Raw genomic sequence first — 18,745 nt, forward strand, 5'->3', positions numbered from 1 at the left:
CTTTTTTATTTTCACAGCCTGATGAGGAAGAGATTTTATTGAAACAGTGTTTAATTAATTATAATGTATTATATTAAAATCTACCTGTTCATTTGCAAGATTTGCAAAACAGGAGACAGGAAAAAACAACAGTTTCATACACAAAACTAGATGTACTTTTCCAAACCCATAATTTATTTGCCTATGGATTTTACCCAGACACATTTATCTAGGTGTTTATAAATGCACAGAGAAAAAGAGATAAATATTTCTATATCAAATATATCTCCACTCAGGGTTGCTATCATAGAGAAAATAAACAGTGTTACTTTTCAAGTTTTAAAATAAATGCTTCTACAGTGAATTTCTTTCACAATAGAATAAAATTAATTATTTTAAGGCTGCATACACTAATGTTTAAAAGGATCATTAAGAAAATGATTCCCATACTGGGCTAAATCCTGAAGTCTTCCTTCAGGCAAAACTCCAACATGAGATTTTGCTGTTGTCAAAACTCCTGGTAACAACTTTGTTAAAAAACAATATTTCGTCCCAAAGCAAAAAAAAAAAAGCCTTGGAGTTTTTCACTATGGCTATCTGAATGGGCAAAAGTCTGAATGAATTATCTCAAAGGAAGGTGCTATTTCTTTTCAGTCACTTTTGAACTATTACTGCCCTGTTTGGTATATTCTTCCAGAAAAGTTACAATACTAAGTGGCACTGTGCACAAGATTTTACACCACCAACAAACCCAGTCAACTGTTCTGCTTTGCCATACTTGCCATTTGTTCAAAATACGACACACACACAGATTAAAAATACCATCAGGCAAGAAAAAAAACCATTTCTGTCTAGTAGAAAATATACGATATGTTACATCTGTACTTCACAGGCCTTATAGCTTTGGGTCCAAGAAAAAGTAAAATAAAAACTTCGTAGGCACCAAAGGCCTTTGCATCTTTCAAGGGCAAGATTTCTAGTCTGTTGAATCTTGCAGTGCTGAACATTTGTAATACGCCCTTAAGTCTTCTGACTTAGAAATGGATGACAACTAAGTCTGGAGCCACAAAAGCTACAGAGACCCCCTAACATATTTTCCATCTACCATAAGCAAAACATCAACATCAAAATCCATTCATCCTTCTTAGCATCCATATCTGGGGTGTCTGGGCTGTAGCAATTGCACAATTGTTAAAAAAATAAAAGATAAATCTTTCATTTTCATCAACACTGCCATTTCTTACCCAAATCTATACTCTAGGGTAGCCAGGAGGCCTTGGGAAGTCCCTGGGCGAAGATGCTAGATGGCATAAGGTGTGATTAGTTAGTGGAGTCTTGTTTGTGATTTGTAGCAGCAATGAAGAATCTTCTTTTTACCCATGACAGTCAAAACTCCTACTTCTCTACCATGAAGGACATTACATAAAGTCATTGTAGCCCACTCTTAAAATGCCCCACTTCCCTTACTAAAGCAGTTTATTCTATGCATCACAAACAGGTACACTGGGTCTTGTATTGTATCCCAAGCGCCCTCCCCCCCGGCCTGTCAATATAACCAAACTTCCTGATCCTTGAAAGCAAACACATTTATACTTATATTGTAACATTTTCATATCAAAACTATAAATTTATTTTAAAACATACATTTTTGGGTTACATTTTCGGGAACTTCCTAAATTGCACCACCATTAGTTGCATGTGTAAACCCCTTCCTTGACATGATCAAGAAGGATAACTTCTTTCTCTTTCCACTTTCTCTTCTTTGATGCCGCACTTGTGGTATGTATCAAATGTTTATAATGATAATTCCATCTGCGGCCCAAATACAGATGCAATACCCCTTTCTGCATTACCAGATATTAACATAGCACAAACAATAAGGGCCCTTTTCTATAAACCAGAAAAAAACACTTTCGCTTTCCTTTACCATTGTAAAGCTTACTTTTAAAACTCAGTCATGCACTCTTTCCTCTTTTATTAACAATTAAAACTTTCATCATCAGTATCTCCAATTCCAGATTGTACATCTCAGATTTAAGGTCAGATATTAGCCAGCCAAGATGTGGTTATGCAAGGTGGAAAGACGGAACAAAGAGCCTCTTTGCCCTTTTCCCACACTCCCCAAAGCACAAGGACCAGAATACCTTAAAGGGAAAGAGGAAGGGATATATCCTCTCCTTCAACCCCAGCTAAGTCCAGTGAGCTCCAACAAACCAAGAACTGTGGGAGTCATTGTATCCCCATGGAACATAATGCCGTTAGGAGTAACCCCTGAGATGGGGTGGGTCCACATTGGTCTGTGTGTCTTAACTTAAGTTTCTTTGGAATTTACAGTACACTTTAGTACTCAACTCTGCTACCAGGACAGCTCCTGTTATTTGTTAGCGGTACTTCCCCGTTCCTGTTATGAAAGTTATTTGCTCTTGTTAGGGAGCCCATCTTGGTCCTTTCAGAGTTCTTTCAAAGATCAAAAAGAAGGAAAACATTACAATTGGTGGTTTTAGTAGTAAAATTGTCTTTTACATATTAGCAGCCACCACTGACAATTTGCCTCTTTTGCTAAATGATATTTTTATCAGTCAAGCTGATCAGAATATCATACCATCACGTTCAGGTTTGTGCCTCTATCTTAGATCTTCTTGATAAAACCATAAGAAGCAAATACACCAAAAGAAAGATCTACTTTTTATGTTAAGACTAGCGGTTTCAGCTATTATCTCTCTTTCTCATGTTGTTGTTGTTTTCATTTTCATTATGCATTGGTTTTGGCAACAGGTTTATGATATGAAACTTCATTGAGATAGAGAACACATGCATGAAAAAGAAACTGTGTGAAATGACCATATTGCTGGGGTATTTTTATCATGTGGTTGAGTTTGCTTGTTATCATGTACTTAAGGGAAATATACCACAATTGCAACAGTAACAACCTACAAAATATCTCTCTTTCACTTGGTTTTTGTTAAGAATTATGTTATTTGCAGTCAGAATAGCTCAAGATGCAGCAGTGAAATGAAACCTATGTCCAACGTTGCCAGAGAACAGAAAGAAATATAACATTAATGTTTCTCTCTCTTATTTGCTTTTGATTAAGGATGGATGACTGCTACCAAGACCACTTGAAGATGAAATCTTTGCCCTAACTTTCAAAACAACAGCAAAAATATATTTCCCTCTTTCTTCTTTTGTGTGTGTGAAGGATAGATGCTGACTTTCTGGAAGCACTGCAGCAAGTTATGAATAATGTATGAAATGAAAAATTCTTGCTTACTGCACAGAGAAAGTACAGACAGCTAGCTATATGCTACATGCTAGCCAAACACAACCAAACAGCCCAGCAAGCTAAGAAATCCCAAGACCTACCCTACTTCTCCCACAGGAAATTAAAACAAAATAAAATATTTTTTTTGTTTCCTCCTGCTAAAACCCCAGAGGCACTCACTTAGCTCCTGTCTAAAGAAGATCCTCACTCATGAAAACTCCAAGCCCCCATCATCAGAATCCATCCAGAATACTAAAAAGGAAACTAAATAACATTCTCTTTAGAAGTTTATAGTGAGTTTTAAAAGTTGGTAAAATTTTCCCATCTAGCTCCCATTTAGATATTGGTTGTAAGTCTCAAAATCTCATCTACAAGCGTCTTCCAGCTGTTTGAATATTTTGGAGAGTTACATAACAGAGAGGGAGTGGCTTCCAAGGCAAATGAGAGAGTGTTTACTTTTAAATTGCTGTTTCAATTAGGTACTCAAATATTAGGTGGTGCTAGAGTTTGTCATCTACGATCTGAACTAATTTAAGGGGTAGTCCACATTTTGACATGTCAATCTTACTTGTTCAAACATATTTGTGGTTTGATGGTACTGTGATACAACATGATGATACAATGCAAAGATGTTGTGATGCAACATGTTTGTTTTTATATTCTTCCAGTAAAAGTGCTTATTATTAAACTATTTGTTGAGTTACTGCCCAAATACCCAAATAATGACAAGGGTCCCATTGTGCTAGGTGCTGGAAAACAAAGACGACGACATTATTCCTTGCCCCAACAAGCTTACAAACAAATGAAAACACAGACAAGTGATGGACAAAAAGGATACAATGTACTAGCCAAGGGTACAGAACAAAAGAGTCCTCCAATAATTTTATTATTATTTCATTTGTAAAATAGTTTCTCCTTATTTGGTGGCATTGTACTTACTCAAAGGCTCCCCATGAGAATGCTTACGCCCATCTTTAGTTTTAACTAAAATTGACACACAGATCAGTGTTACTGTAAAGACAGAAGCACAGCAGTTCCACATAACTCTCAAGGAACTAATCTGTACTGGAGCAATTAAAAAAACTAGTTTGTGAATCTCATAAGGTCCTTAGCAATATCCGATTATTGATACCTCCAAGCCTAATATAGTTCAGCTTTTTGTTGATTACACTTTAGAGACCCCTTTCTTCTCATACTACAAATGAACAACTAGATCTAAATGTTAAAAAGGGACTAATGATTTAGGGTGCCTTCATTTTTGGATGCCAATTTTACACACCTTCATACGTCCTGATTTTTAGAGGGTCTGTACTGCTCAACACTTCCTGAGAAACCACGTCCCTGTAAGGAATTTCAAATTGGGTGCTCCCTAAAAAATAGAGTCATGCAAAATCACTAATCATCTTCTAAAATTTAGGTCTTAAAGCCTATTATTGAAAGACTCATAAAGTCCAAGGCCAGAAAGAACCATTGTGATAATCTAGTCTGACCTCCGGTATACCACAGGCCATAGAATTTACCTAAAATAATACCCAGAGTACATTTTTTAATTTTTCAAGGCTGGCTCAGTTTAACACAGCATGAAATTAAAGGTGGCAATAGCTCAACAATAAATGGATTTAAAAGCAAGAGAATTTTAAAGACAGAGTTGATTTGAACAAATAGCTATTTGTGGATATGGGCTGTATCCATTCAGCCTACGTTACTCACACCCACAAGATGAAATGACATATTCCAGGATAGTTATATCCTGCTATATTCCTTATATATGCAAATGATGTATGTATAAAAATGAATGTAAAATGTCATAACTAATTATTTTCTAATGAAGCTGAAATTTTTTTTGACTCACAAGAGACTAAGATAAAAATGGATTATAAAATTCTGTTGAACCCTCTATTGATTCTGGGCAGAAGAACCATCAAATGTTCTAAGAATGTCAGTCACATGTGGTTATTCATCATATTTCTGGAATATATGCAAGGATTGGTACATCTACGCCATCACTGTTAAACTGTAGGTTTGTCAAAGGGGAATACTGGCTTGTGGCCAAATAGTAGTCTGAATTTCTGTCATGAAAATAGGCATCACAAGAGGAAGTTTCTTGCAGAATATTCTTTCTTTATGCTAACCTTTACACCATTTCCTATATCAAAAATCAGCCTGCTAAATTCATGCTTTCACAACAGTCAAATGGAATTGACCCTATATCTCGCTGTCCTGCAGAGATCATCGCTGACGAAATATGCATGAGAGCTGATTATATTCTGTTGGAAAAGGGACAAGAAGAAGTGATTGAAATTTCTATAGAGAACATCAGTTCTTGCTTAGAACAATTTTGCATATAAATAGGGCATAAAACAGTCTGTACTCAATTTGTTCTCCAGTTGTTGACAAAAAATGTCATCAACTCCACTGTATATTGCACTCCTAAACTTCTATCTTCTGGTAATGCAAACCTAGATCTGATTAATCAATCAGTGAATCACTATGCTTATGTAGAGTCACCCAAAATGAGAATCTCATTGCCCTTAATAAATGAAATAAGAAAGCAAATTAAAAATCAGTATCAAGCAAATAAGTTCTGAGATTAGTTTTGAAAAGATCCAGGAGCTAATATAGAAATAGGAAAGCAGTTCTTCAAGGAGCTGCAAAATGAGTCAGAGGCCAAGGACCATTGTCAATGGTCCTGACATGAGAAACTATTAATGTCTGGGAAGTAATCCATGCAGAAGCAGAACACAGAATTTATAATGAAAAACCTTCACTCGTAAGTGGGTAAAATCTCTAGTCTGATGTGCTGCATCTGAACAATACTTGAACATAGATTGAAATTATTTTTATGTAAGATCTATGGGATAATTTGAAGATCAGAAGGAAATGAATATAAAGAAGTGATCTGCTGCTATAAAGAAGTGATCTGGAGGTCAAAGAAATTGCTAGAATTGGTCTGGTGTGAGTTTAAGAACAGTGAAACAAATGCATTAGCTTTAAGAGGGTTACACTGGAATCTAAACATGCTATTTTGTCTTAGAAATATCTCAAAGTGAGTACTGAATGGCCAATGTAATTACTTTATGTATGAAAATAAATTGTGCTGTATCTTTCCCATCTGCTATTTATTCTTTTATATTAATTCAAGAACCTGATGATTTAGGTTAATTTAATCATTCCTTTCTGTCTCTCTCTTTTTCTAGAAGTGAATTTAGTGGCCATGAAAGGTCCTAGCTTAAAAACTTTGATAAATAAAGGACTTTCTTTATCAATACAGAAAGTACAGTATGGACAGTTCCAGTGCATACACCTTCACACTGCTGTGCTCTTGTGCCTGAAAACTGTTACGGAAAGACTTACTCTAGGGAAAAAGGATAATTCAGTTCTTGGCCTTTCTGCACAGAGTGACAAGGGTGCCAAACAGTGAGTTGATTTTGTGATATAATGTTTATTAGGGACTGAAATAAGACCAGCTCGTCCTTTTACATAGGCTATTGAACTGTTATTAGCTGGCAACCACTTCTGATGACTACCAACATATGCAGAAAGAAAAGGAGGACTTGTGGTACCTTAGAGACTAACCCATTTATTTGAGCATGAGCTTTCGTGAGCTGCAGCTCACTTCATCGGATGCATGCCGTGGAAACTGCAGCAGACTTTATATACACACAGAGAATATGAAACAATACCTCCTCCCACCCCACTGTCCTGCTGGTAATAGCTTATCTAAAGTGATCATCAGGTTGGGCCATTTCCAGCACAAATATGAGTAAATAGTTTGTTAAACTCCTAATATAACCATGGAAAGTAGATGCCAGAAAAGAAGACTTGATTCATTCAGTTTCATTCTTTGCATTTTGCTGGACTGCTTGAAACATCAATTCCACTAACATTTTATTCTGAATCTATTCTTGAATACTTGTTCCATTGACCAATTGCTCTTGCTGTTGAGAACTATTCCCCACTACCCTCACTTCCTTCCTTTCAGGTCATTGCTCAATGTCCTATCAACTCTGAGTCTATGAGTAATTCCCTTCCTTCATTTATACTCCTTGAAGATGTCCCCGTGTACCTATCTTCATATATTCTCCTTTTTAAACTATATACATTTAGCTCCCTTTGTCTCTTTTAACATTTCTTCCAGATTTGGTTCCCTTTTTTGTATTTTCCCTATTTTTTCTACATCCTTTCTGAACCCACAATATTCCATCCACAGTGGCACTACAGCTACTTAATGATAAACAGCCGATAGACTAAAGACAAGATTGGAGTTGGTGCTAAGCAGACTAAGCAATTGCTTCGGGCCCTGAGCAGCTCAATGGGGCCCCCTACTTGCTTTTTAGTGTGTGTGTGTAAAATACTCCTTCTTAGGGCCCCCAATTGGCTAGCAGCACCTCTAAGATTATGTTTACTCGTGGAGTGAGCCGTAACTACACAGAAGAGTCTCTGTTAAGGGAAGTGAGCTGGGTAAATTCTGCTCTCATCTCTCTGCACCAGTGCTACATCCTTCTCTCACACCTCTCCATAATTGGGAGTCTTTATATCTCCCTAGCTTTCACTTCTCTTCTCCACTCAAATAGGGCTCCCTATCTTTTTAAAATAAATGTGTGCTGCCATTGTGTCACAAGTTACAGTCCTAGTCACATATGTGTCTCCAGGATGAAGGGTCAAACCCTTGCTTACTTCCTCAAACAAGGCAGAGGAATTGGCCTAATAGTGGGAAAGTACAGGATAGGTTGTGAATAGCAGGAGCGGGATTGATTGAAAAACAGTGGCGGAAGCAATTTTGTACAAACTTCCCCAGTTATTGGGCTAACTGAATCTCTAATCCCCCTCCTGTTCTCTCCACATGCACCCCCCTTTAGGTCTCAAGCTGTCACCTGTCTCTCAGAGTGGAATCATGCAATTCTCACACTCTCAGACTGGGCCCTGAGTTGCAGTCCCCTCCCTGTGCATCAACCATGATTTACCTCAGTAGGTCTCACATATTCTAACCCTGCAATTCTGTTCTCTCTGGGGCAGTGACACAGTAATCAAACAGCCTCCTTAAAGCAAAGTATTATTTATTTGGAACAAAAGTGTTTCAGAGAAAACAACTTCAAAACGACAACAGACTGTATGCATATTTAGCTTTTCCTTCAGGCTTACCATTTCATGGCTCTGGGATAGCCCAAATCATTAGACATGCTCCACAGAGTATCTCTCTTTGTGTTAGCCTGTCTCCCTAAACAGTTTTTGGCAAGTGACACCCCTCCTCCCTTTTCCCTTGAGAAGGGCTCTAACACTTTAGCATTCTTTTCATTTCCAAGTGCCAAGCTTTGCCAAAATAAGTCCTGCAACTTATTAGAGTGAAGACAGCATTACTGAAACTAGTCATTTCTATGATTTTATAAGCGTACTCTTCAGTGTTCTTATCTGAGAAGCCAGTGTGTCACCTTCATATACACAAGCAGTTGAATTCAGCCATCATAAGTATACAATAAACATTCCACTACCCTCAATATACAATAACTTGACCTCACTGACCAGGTCACATACCATGTTCATAAAACTATTACGTAGCAGTACTCATAACATTATTACATGTCTACTTCATATCTGACACACAGACTTTCTAAGAAAGAAAAAGAATAATGAGGCATCATAAATTTCAGCCACAGGCGAATATTTTGGAGGAAGTTCTGAGCTATTGAACAGAGGAGTTTATGCAGACCCTTAACTAAAAGTACTGTTGCGTCACTGTGCCATTAGAAAATACAGTATGCACTTATGAAAATTCGGTGTTCATTTATGTAGCCGGGTTGTAAGACAAAAGGTTCAATAAAAGGTAAAATGAATGATCCCCTGATTGTTCAACAGACTTTACGGGGAGTGGGGGTAGGACTTAATATATTAATTTTCACCACTGATGACAGAATCAATCAAGATTTCTACATCTAGTCTTATGACTATCACAGACGAAAGCAAAGCCAATGTTAGCAAAAAAGAAAAAAATCTGACAGACTACATTAAGATTGCCTACTCTGACCAAGTTTACTGCAGACATGCACCACATTGTATTTATAAGCTTTCAGATCAAGGACAACAGAAAACATACTTTGTCCTGTTTCCATTTTAAAAATAACAAATTAATTACTCAGGCATGCTCATATTATTTCTTTTAATTGGGAGAACAGAAATATTGCTCAGATGGAAGGATGATTTTGAAAATGTAGCACAGTTTGCGAATAGTGTGTGCATCGAGTATTTCACTCTTGTTCTTTTTTTTAAGATCAGGTTTATGACAAATTATAAACAATAATAAATCACTATTATATTCCTTTACTTTTACTGCTACCAGATAGAAGGTAGCACATTGTGCCTTATTAACTCAGCTGCATGGAGACTATGCTGAGTCTAAAATGACAATGAATGGTTTTGCACTGATAGTTCAGAGCAAAATTGAACAGTAGTGGTAATTCGAAGTCCTAAGCCCTACGTGGCAGTCAGGGATAGGGTGTGAAGAAAACAGTGGTAATATTCCTGGCTACCTCTCCCTTTGAGATAAAATGTATTCTTGCAGTCAGATAGCTCCAAGACTTATATATTACATATGGATGTAAAGGTAAGTCGCAAGAAGTCTGTCTACATGGCTCTAACTGCAGGATCAGAACTAATGGGGTGAGCGGGGACTCACTTTACTCTTTTATGGAGTGGTAAGATGTACTTCCCAATTTGCCACCAATACCACTTTTCCAAACCCTCCGCATGGATCTGACTCATAAGGGCTTGATTTTGCCCTGCGTAAAGAAGTCATTTTAAACAATCTGATTTATTAAAATACTATTTTTGCTATAAGACAAGTTAAAACTAGAAAATTACAAAATACAACGTATGTTGCCATACACTTTAATAAGAGATAGATTCAAAGTAACAATAATTTATATATTTTATGTGTTTGAAAGTTATGTGTGTGTGAGTATTTGCTCCACTCTTCCTTGAGTCACTTCAAAACCAATACCTGTACAGAGGACAATAATTCAAGAACATCCCTACAGAATGTTAGTAAAACAACAGAATGAAGCTGCTTTAATAATGAATTGAGTTTTACTCCCCATAAAGGTTACAGCTTCTAGCCCAATGAGCATGAACCTGAGCATGGCCCTTGAGAAAAGCTAGCGGCCATATGCATCACTCCATTAGTGTAAGAAGTTACTATGACTTTCTTAGGGCCAATTACAACAAATAATTTAATTATACTGATGGGTTTAAATGATATAAAATACACACATGCTCTTTTAAAAAAACAATGATTTTTTAAAATGTGAAATTAAACACAGTGGGAACCCTTGTTCTAGTTTTCTGCAGAGTCTACAATTATCTGAAGATAATTAGTTACCAAGTTTAAAATTGTGATCACACAGCTATAACCTGCTGAGATTTCATACCAGAAGTGAAAGACCAACTTTCAGTGAAAGCTCTTAAAAGCCTGGGCAAGACTCTTCCCCTCATCCCCATATTTGGAACACTAGATTCCCCTCCCTCCATAACCACAAATCTAGTAGAAAATGTCTTACTCACCCTGAATTCTTGGTGTTCGTTTCCTGCGATCCCGGAAGGCTGCTCCTGACTGCAGGGCCTCGAGCAGATTATCCATCACTCCTGTCTCATCACCCTCTATGAATAGGGGAAAAAGTAAAATTAATCTCAGTGCAATTAAAGTGAGATTGCATGAAAAAAAGAAAGCAAAACTGACATCAGATTTACATAAAACCTCTAAATTAAATTCATATATAGTATAACATAATGAACGCTTCATACAGACTCCTGACTAGTTTGCTTATGATGGTCTATTAAGCAATACTGATGACAACCTCACTGTTCTTTCAATTTAAAGATCTTGTCCTGTGTATTATTGATGACATGTGCAGTATGCAAATAAATAACTGCTGATCTGTGACTGCTACTTGATGGTTAAGAACCTTATAAGATATTCCTGAGCAAGAATCTAGTGACCCTATTTAATGGAATAAATGCACGTGGAGTGATTTGATAAAACACAAAAAGAAAAGGAGTACTTGTGGCACCTTAGAGACTAACCAATTTATTTGAGCATGAGCTTTCGTGAGCTACAGCTCACTTCATCAGATGTTTACCGTGGAAACTGCAGCAGACTTTATATACACACAGAAATCATGAAACAATACCTCCTCCCACCCCACTGTCCTGCTGGTAATAGCTTATCTAAAGTGATCAACAGGTGGGCCATTTCCAGCACAAATCCAGGTTTTCTCACCCTCCACCCCCCCACACAAATTCACTCTCCTGCTGGTGCTAGCCCATCCAAAGTGACAACTCTTTACATAATCAAGTCGGGCTATTTCCTGCATAGATCAAGGTTTTCTCACATCCCCCCCACCCCCATACACACACAAACTCACTCTCCTGCTGGTAATAGCTCATCTAAACTGACCATTCTCCAGGTTTAAATCCAAGTTAAACCAGAACATCTGGGGGGGGGGGGGGTAGGAAAAAACAAGAGGAAACAGGCTACCTTGCATAATGACTTAGCCACTCCCAGTCTCTATTTAAGCCTAAATTAATAGTATCCAATTTGCAAATGAATTCCAATTCAGCAGTTTCTCGCTGGAGTCTGGATTTGAAGTTTTTTTGTTTTAAGATAGCGACCTTCATGTCTGTGATTGCGTGACCAGAGAGATTGAAGTGTTCTCCGACTGGTTTATGAATGTTATAATTCTTGACATCTGATTTGTGTCCATTTATTCTTTTACGTAGAGACTGTCCAGTTTGACCAATGTACATGGCAGAGGGGCATTGCTGGCACATGATGGCATAGATCACATTGGTGGATGTGCAGGTGAACGAGCCTCTGATAGTGTGGCTGATGTTATTAGGCCCTGTGATGGTGTCCCCTGAATAGATATGTGGGCACAATTGGCAACGGGCTTTGTTGCAAGGATAAGTTCCTGGGTTAGTGGTTCTGTTGTGTGGTATGTGGTTGTTGGTGAGTATTTGCTTCAGGTTGCGGGGCTGTCTGTAGGCAAGGACTGGCCTGTCTCCCAAGACTTGTGAGACAAGTGTTCAGACTCTCTCACAAGTCTTGGGAGACAGGCCAGTCCTTGCCTACAGACAGCCCCGCAACCTGAAGCAAATACTCACCAACAACCACATACCACACAACAGAACCACTAACCCAGGAACTTATCCTTGCAACAAAGCCCGTTGCCAATTGTGCCCACATATCTATTCAGGGGACACCATCACAGGGCCTAATAACATCAGCCACACTATCAGAGGCTCGTTCACCTGCACATCCACCAATGTGATCTATGCCATCATGTGCCAGCAATGCCCCTCTGCCATGTACATTGGTCAAACTGGACAGTCTCTACGTAAAAGAATAAATGGACACAAATCAGATGTCAAGAATTATAACATTCATAAACCAGTCGGAGAACACTTCAATCTCTCTGGTCACGCAATCACAGACATGAAGGTCGCTATCTTAAAACAAAAAAACTTCAAATCCAGACTCCAGCGAGAAACTGCTGAATTGGAATTCATTTGCAAATTGGATACTATTAATTTAGGCTTAAATAGAGACTGGGAGTGGCTAAGTCATTATGCAAGGTAGCCTGTTTCCTCTTGTTTTTTCCTACCCCCCCCCCCCCCAGATGTTCTGGTTTAACTTGGATTTAAACCTGGAGAATGGTCAGTTTAGATGAGCTATTACCAGCAGGAGAGTGAGTTTGTGTGTGTATGGGGGTGGGGGGGATGTGAGAAAACCTTGATCTATGCAGGAAATAGCCCGACTTGATTATGTAAAGAGTTGTCACTTTGGATGGGCTAGCACCAGCAGGAGAGTGAATTTGTGTGGGGGGGTGGAGGGTGAGAAAACCTGGATTTGTGCTGGAAATGGCCCACCTGTTGATCACTTTAGATAAGCTATTACCAGCAGGACAGTGGGGTGGGAGGAGGTATTGTTTCATGATTTCTGTGTGTATATAAAGTCTGCTGCAGTTTCCACGGTAAACATCTGATGAAGTGAGCTGTAGCTCACGAAAGCTCATGCTCAAATAAATTGGTTAGTCTCTAAGGTGCCACAAGTACTCCTTTTCTTTTTGCGAATACAGACTAACACGGCTGTTCCTCTGAAACTTGATAAAACACAGTGACTTGAGGTTAAGTACCAATTGTGTTAATATTGCAAACATTTAAAACAGTCTGCTTCTATCTCAGAGATCTATAAAATAAACACACTTCTTACCATTTATTTATTTATTCATTCTATTTATACTGTATCCCCACTAATTTCACAGGGGTTCTCCTTGGTCTTTCAAGCAGGTAGCTTTGAGAAGGAATAAAAAAAAACGCCTTCATTGCTAGACATATATCTGAACTCAGTACACAGAATGCCATTTCTTTCTTGCTCCCATTTGTTCGTATTCAGGGAGGCAAGCCATTAGGCCTTAAATTGCCTGGTTCCCTGGAGCATTATGGGAGATTGGCTAAAAATGATTAATTTTTTTTATGTTATTCATCTGAGTGTTTAACTTTCTTCATGTTTCAATTTGTTCTGTTATTAAGGGCTCATGGTGGCATGTAATAAATGCAAGAAATACAGGTCAAGGATTGCCATAAGTTGTAACTGCATCAATGAACCATGTCTCTTGTTCTGTTCATGTGAATATGTTAAGATCTAAATCTCAAAAGCTGACTAGACTGAGTGAACAGGTAGAGTAATGCGATGTTGAATTTTTATTAGCATCTCTGGGACTTTTTGTTGTCAACTGAATATTAAGTACCTCACTGGACTGTAGGAAGACAATTAGTTTACATGAAAGATTTGTGTCTTTGTAAATATTTCTAGTCTGTGAATCATGTAGAAACGATAGGATGCTGAAAGACACATTCAGAAGATACATTATCTCTGTCTCTCCCACCCCTCATTAGTTTTATAGCATTCTTCCGTTGCTTATGGTTCTTCAATTTGGTTCACTACTACATATAGATTAATTGGGCCACATTCAGACCCCATGTAAGAATATGCCAATCCCATAACAGTCCTTTGTTCATATTTGTAGACAACAAACATTAGTGCAAGTTAAATGGTATACTGAAATTGTAAATCAAAGTGAGAGAAAACATTTAGCATTCAGTAGGTGTGGAAAACTTGTAAGTTATGTGGGGCGGGAGGCAGAAGGCAACATAGCCAGAAAAGCAACAACAGAAGCCTCTAAAAGAGCAGGCCAGATTCTGATCTTGTTTTATCCTTGTGAATCTTTAACCCTTGATGTCAATGGAACTACTCCTTGTGCCACTTAGATCAGAAGTGTGTGTGTGGAGGGGAAGCGGTTGTTTTTGCTTACATGATTTTGTTAGTAGTTTTTCCTGCATTGAATTTATGTTCAAAAGATAAAGATTTAAGAGAAATTAAAATGAGAATGAACTATTACAGCAAACATTTAGCCTCACATGCTTATCAAAGCATGGAACCAAAAATATACAGTACAAGTTTCAAACACAGACTGAATATGGTCACTTCATATGTAAATTTAGCTGTTCTATTATAGACCTTATGTTGAAAAATTAATAAACACAGTGGTTACCAATATGCATTTTAGAAAAAAATCTACTGTGTTTCCAACTAAAAAAAAAAATAAATAAAGAAGTACAGAAACAATCTACTAACTCCTTTAACACCTCACATACCTTTATACAAACTTCCACTACTTTACAGTGGATGTCACTGTCCTACCTTTAGTTACCGTGGCAGCTAAAACAACAAATTTTTATGGAATATCAAAGTAAACAACTGTGTAACACTAGACATTGACTACAGAGGCTGTGTCTTTCAGAATTTTGTCAATCAGATTTTAGTTTTGGGTTGGGTTCAGATCTTAATTAAATTTTATCTGAACCAGAAGTTCTCAAGTGACTAACAGGGAATTGAATAGGAAGCTCCACTTCAGGTTGATCTTCATCTAAAAGTGATGAGTATGGTTAGAATGGAATTTCAGACTCCCTAGCAGCTTTTGCTTATGTACCAGGTAAAAAAAATAAAAAGATCTTTGGTAATACATTTAATTTGTTCTACACCACCTGCAAAGGCACAGAAACTTGTAAAACGAAAATCTCAAGTTTAATGAAGTTGAGAAACCACTATCTAGCGCAGGTATTTTATATGAAACAAAAATAATTATTTCATTTCTTTCTTCCCAAATGGCAAGAACATTAATGGGGTGAGAGTTGGACCTGGCCTCAAGGAATGAGGCAGCAGCTTCTCAGTTCACCCTTTCTTTCTTGGTGGAGTCCTGGAACCAGAAGGGAAGGGGGTATTAGAGAATGTGTGTGAAACTTCTCTCCCTGCAACATCATGCTGGGAAGAGCTAGAATCTGAGGGGTCCCTGTTTTCTGGCCCTCTTGACCCCTTGATTACTTGCTGTGAGGATCCTGATTGGCCCTGGGCAATGAAGATAGAAAGCAGGTCTATACTGCCCTGCAATTGCCTAATTGTTGCAGGGAGTGTAAGGAGTTGGTATAATTAGAGCAGGGAAATGGTTCACACCTGAAAGCCACATTTTGTCTGTTCCCCTAACAGCCGAATGATTGCTTTGTGGATCCAATACTGGAAAACTGAACTGGATAGGACTTGCACCTGCTGGGTAGCTTAGGAGTGATCTGTCCCATTCTGATGCTAATTGGTTATTTAAAGCTAATAAAGTTGCAGCCTTATTTAAACCACATGTCGCTGTCCTGTGTCTTATTCCACAAGTGTTAAGGACAAAATCACTTTGCAAATGTCATTGTTTACAGACATGCTGAACTAGCACAGAGGTTGGTCTGCTAAGTTTAGATATACACCACAAGTTCTAGAGTAGCAGCCGTGTTAGTCTGTATCCGCAAAAAGAACAGGAGTACTTGTGGCACCTTAGAGACTAAAGCTTGGGGCTGTTCAGAACAGGAGTTTTGATTCACGCCCACCTCTACTCTTAGCAGATTTTACATTCAGGTTTTTTTTTAAGCCACACTTTAATAAAAATGATGTATTTCAAAACTTGGCTGCAGTTATTTTTAAGTGTAACCCAACTTCAAGAATACAAATAAAAGGTTTACTGCAGAAGACCTATACGGCATTCGATTATTTTATCATTACAGCCCCATTACAAAAAAGGGCGTGCATGTAGTGTAACGTTAGCGCAAACATATGTAGTATTATGGTAAATAATACACAAAACTACAATAACTAGGTCATCTGTAGTCTGTGTAATCTCATTTGGGGTCAAAATGACTTTGTATAGTCAGACATGAGACTGAAGGGGAAATTAAAGACACAGATCTTCTTGCACAAGGAAGTACTTCAGTGTTGCTATGCCCAAACCAAGACAACTCAAAGCATGTCCACTTGGTCAGTAATAATTTCTAATATTTTAATCACATATTTGTTTTTAGCAAAAATAATCAATTTTGGTAATGAGCAGGTGTTGTATGTCTACGCTTACATGGAGTGCAGGTGAACTGAATAAATATTTTGTATTTTGAAGAAATTAATTATGTCTTATAATTCAAACAGCACATGCCCTCGAACAGAAGTGACACTGAATTTCAAAATCAATAAAACCCTCCAGCGGGCAGATGCTGTCCACCAACTGAAGCTGCCAGTAAATGTAATATACAGTATTAGTAACTAGCATTTAATTATACTCAAACAATACAAGAACTCCACATTATAATCCAATAGCTCCCTGCTTGTTACGTTATCAATAGGTCATAACTTTTTTAATGCCTTTGAACCACATAGATCCAGCACATCACCACTCACAAATCTGCTCCAATGGATACATTCAGTTAGTTTCTCTAGGCTGCTCAAATTTGTGTCATCTGACTGGCAGAGCAAGCTGAGTGGTCACATCAGTATTGCAGTAGGAGTTGATTATTCAGTAAATAATATGCAATTCAAAGTTCTCAAATGCACGGCTTTACATACTATTTTGACAAAGACAGGTTAAGTAGGCAGTATTATATAGGTACACAATTAAGTCATGATGACTCATCATTTAACCAATATATGAAACATGGTATCAATTATTACAATGAAATAAATTCTGAATTCTCAAAGTATTGCGTGGTATTGGCAGAGGGCAGAGTGGATTACCTGGAGCTTTCAGAAACTCAGCTCACATGGTCCAACAGCCAAGCCACCTGAGCTGTTGAATCACTACTTAATGATTTACTTGCCAAATGAAGAATATTGCAGCCTTAAAATCAGTGGAGTTAGAAATCGCACTACCAGACAAGTACAGTTTCTCTGAAAAAGAAGTCTGTGGAAAAGATTATGACAGCCATTCAGAGAGAGGTGAATAGAGCTCTCTGCTATCATGAAGGAAGAAAGTGTTTTGGAATGAATCTTTGCTGATTTGCTCCTATCCAGTAAAAGAAAAAAGAAAAGAAAAGAAAAGATATAGTTTTGAACCTGGAATAAATGATTAGATTCATCTGGACAGTGTAAATTATGGAATCGAGAGAGTAACCCTTAGAGCCCATATATCTTCATGAAAATTCAGTTTTACTTTTAACAAATACCTACAGGTCCTGATTCAGGAAGTCAAGTTACTTAAGTACATGACTAACTTTAAGCACAGGAGTTTTCCCATTGTTCTCAACATGTTGAAAGCAAGGCACATGTGTAAATAGCTTCCTATATCAGGTCCATTAAAACTTGTACAAAATTCCGCTGTGTATTACAGAAACAAATACATATACAGAAAGTAGAACTGCAAAGCAACTAAGCCACAATTTGAGAGGAACCAGACATTGGAGCGAAGATTTTGTGGGAGCAGACAACCTATGACCAGAATGAAAAAAAAAGAATGAGGTTGGACAGGAGTGTGAAGGAGCACAGAGACAGCAGGAATAAGAGAAATCCATCCAGTTGACTCAACCATTAGGACTGATACCAAAACCAGTTATTAAACAGTCCATCACAAAACTGGGAAAAATCTGTTGTGAATAGAGGCTATGCTCAAGAAACCTCAACCTGCAGTTTTCACCTGAGACGCTAGTTTTGCTTGATAAGAATTATTTCAGAGGTAAGAATTCACCAAAAATGTTCCAGGAAGTTTGTGATTGGTATGCACCAAAAGGATGAATTGGGCTGGGAGAAAAAACCCAATGAGTTACCAAACCAATTGTTTTCCTCAACTTACATTGTTGCATACATTATAGAGAGCAAACAGTCTATTTCTGTCATTCTTGAACACATAATGGAAAAGGAGGCTTAAGTTTTCCATTGAATAAACTTTTTAAATACGTTCTTCTACAAATGTGAACATATAACAGTTATATACTTTCTTACATAGGGAACATAGCTGCTTGTTCATTATACTTATCAAACCAAATATCCTTTAAGAAACTATCTGATGGTGCGTGTGAAGGGATGATCTTACATTTTCTTCATATAACAACTCGATCTGAAACATTACAATGAATCCATTAAACTGTTGTCCAACT

The 18,745-nt window shown here is 37.7% G+C and overlaps 1 protein-coding gene across 6 annotated transcripts in view; it reads right to left on the reverse strand.

Annotated features, from left to right (window-relative positions):
- The window catches only part of DIAPH2 (diaphanous related formin 2), an 807,504-nt gene that overhangs the window by 139,909 nt on the left and 648,850 nt on the right, over window positions 1–18,745 (reverse strand). For 5 of the 6 annotated variants that reach the window (XM_073360856.2, XM_073360854.1, XM_073360853.1 and 2 more), the window contains one exon: window positions 10,796–10,891. In XM_073360856.2, coding sequence (XP_073216957.1) covers window positions 10,796–10,891 — 96 coding nt within the window. Of the gene's footprint in view, window positions 1–1,731; window positions 5,509–10,795; window positions 10,892–18,745 lie in introns of those variants that run through there. The other variant, XM_073360857.2, reaches the window with a different exon arrangement.

The sequence above is a fragment of the Lepidochelys kempii genome, chromosome 9 (genome assembly GCF_965140285.1).
Source record: "Lepidochelys kempii isolate rLepKem1 chromosome 9, rLepKem1.hap1, whole genome shotgun sequence".
In the NCBI taxonomy this organism is placed as follows: Eukaryota; Metazoa; Chordata; order Testudines; family Cheloniidae; genus Lepidochelys; species Lepidochelys kempii.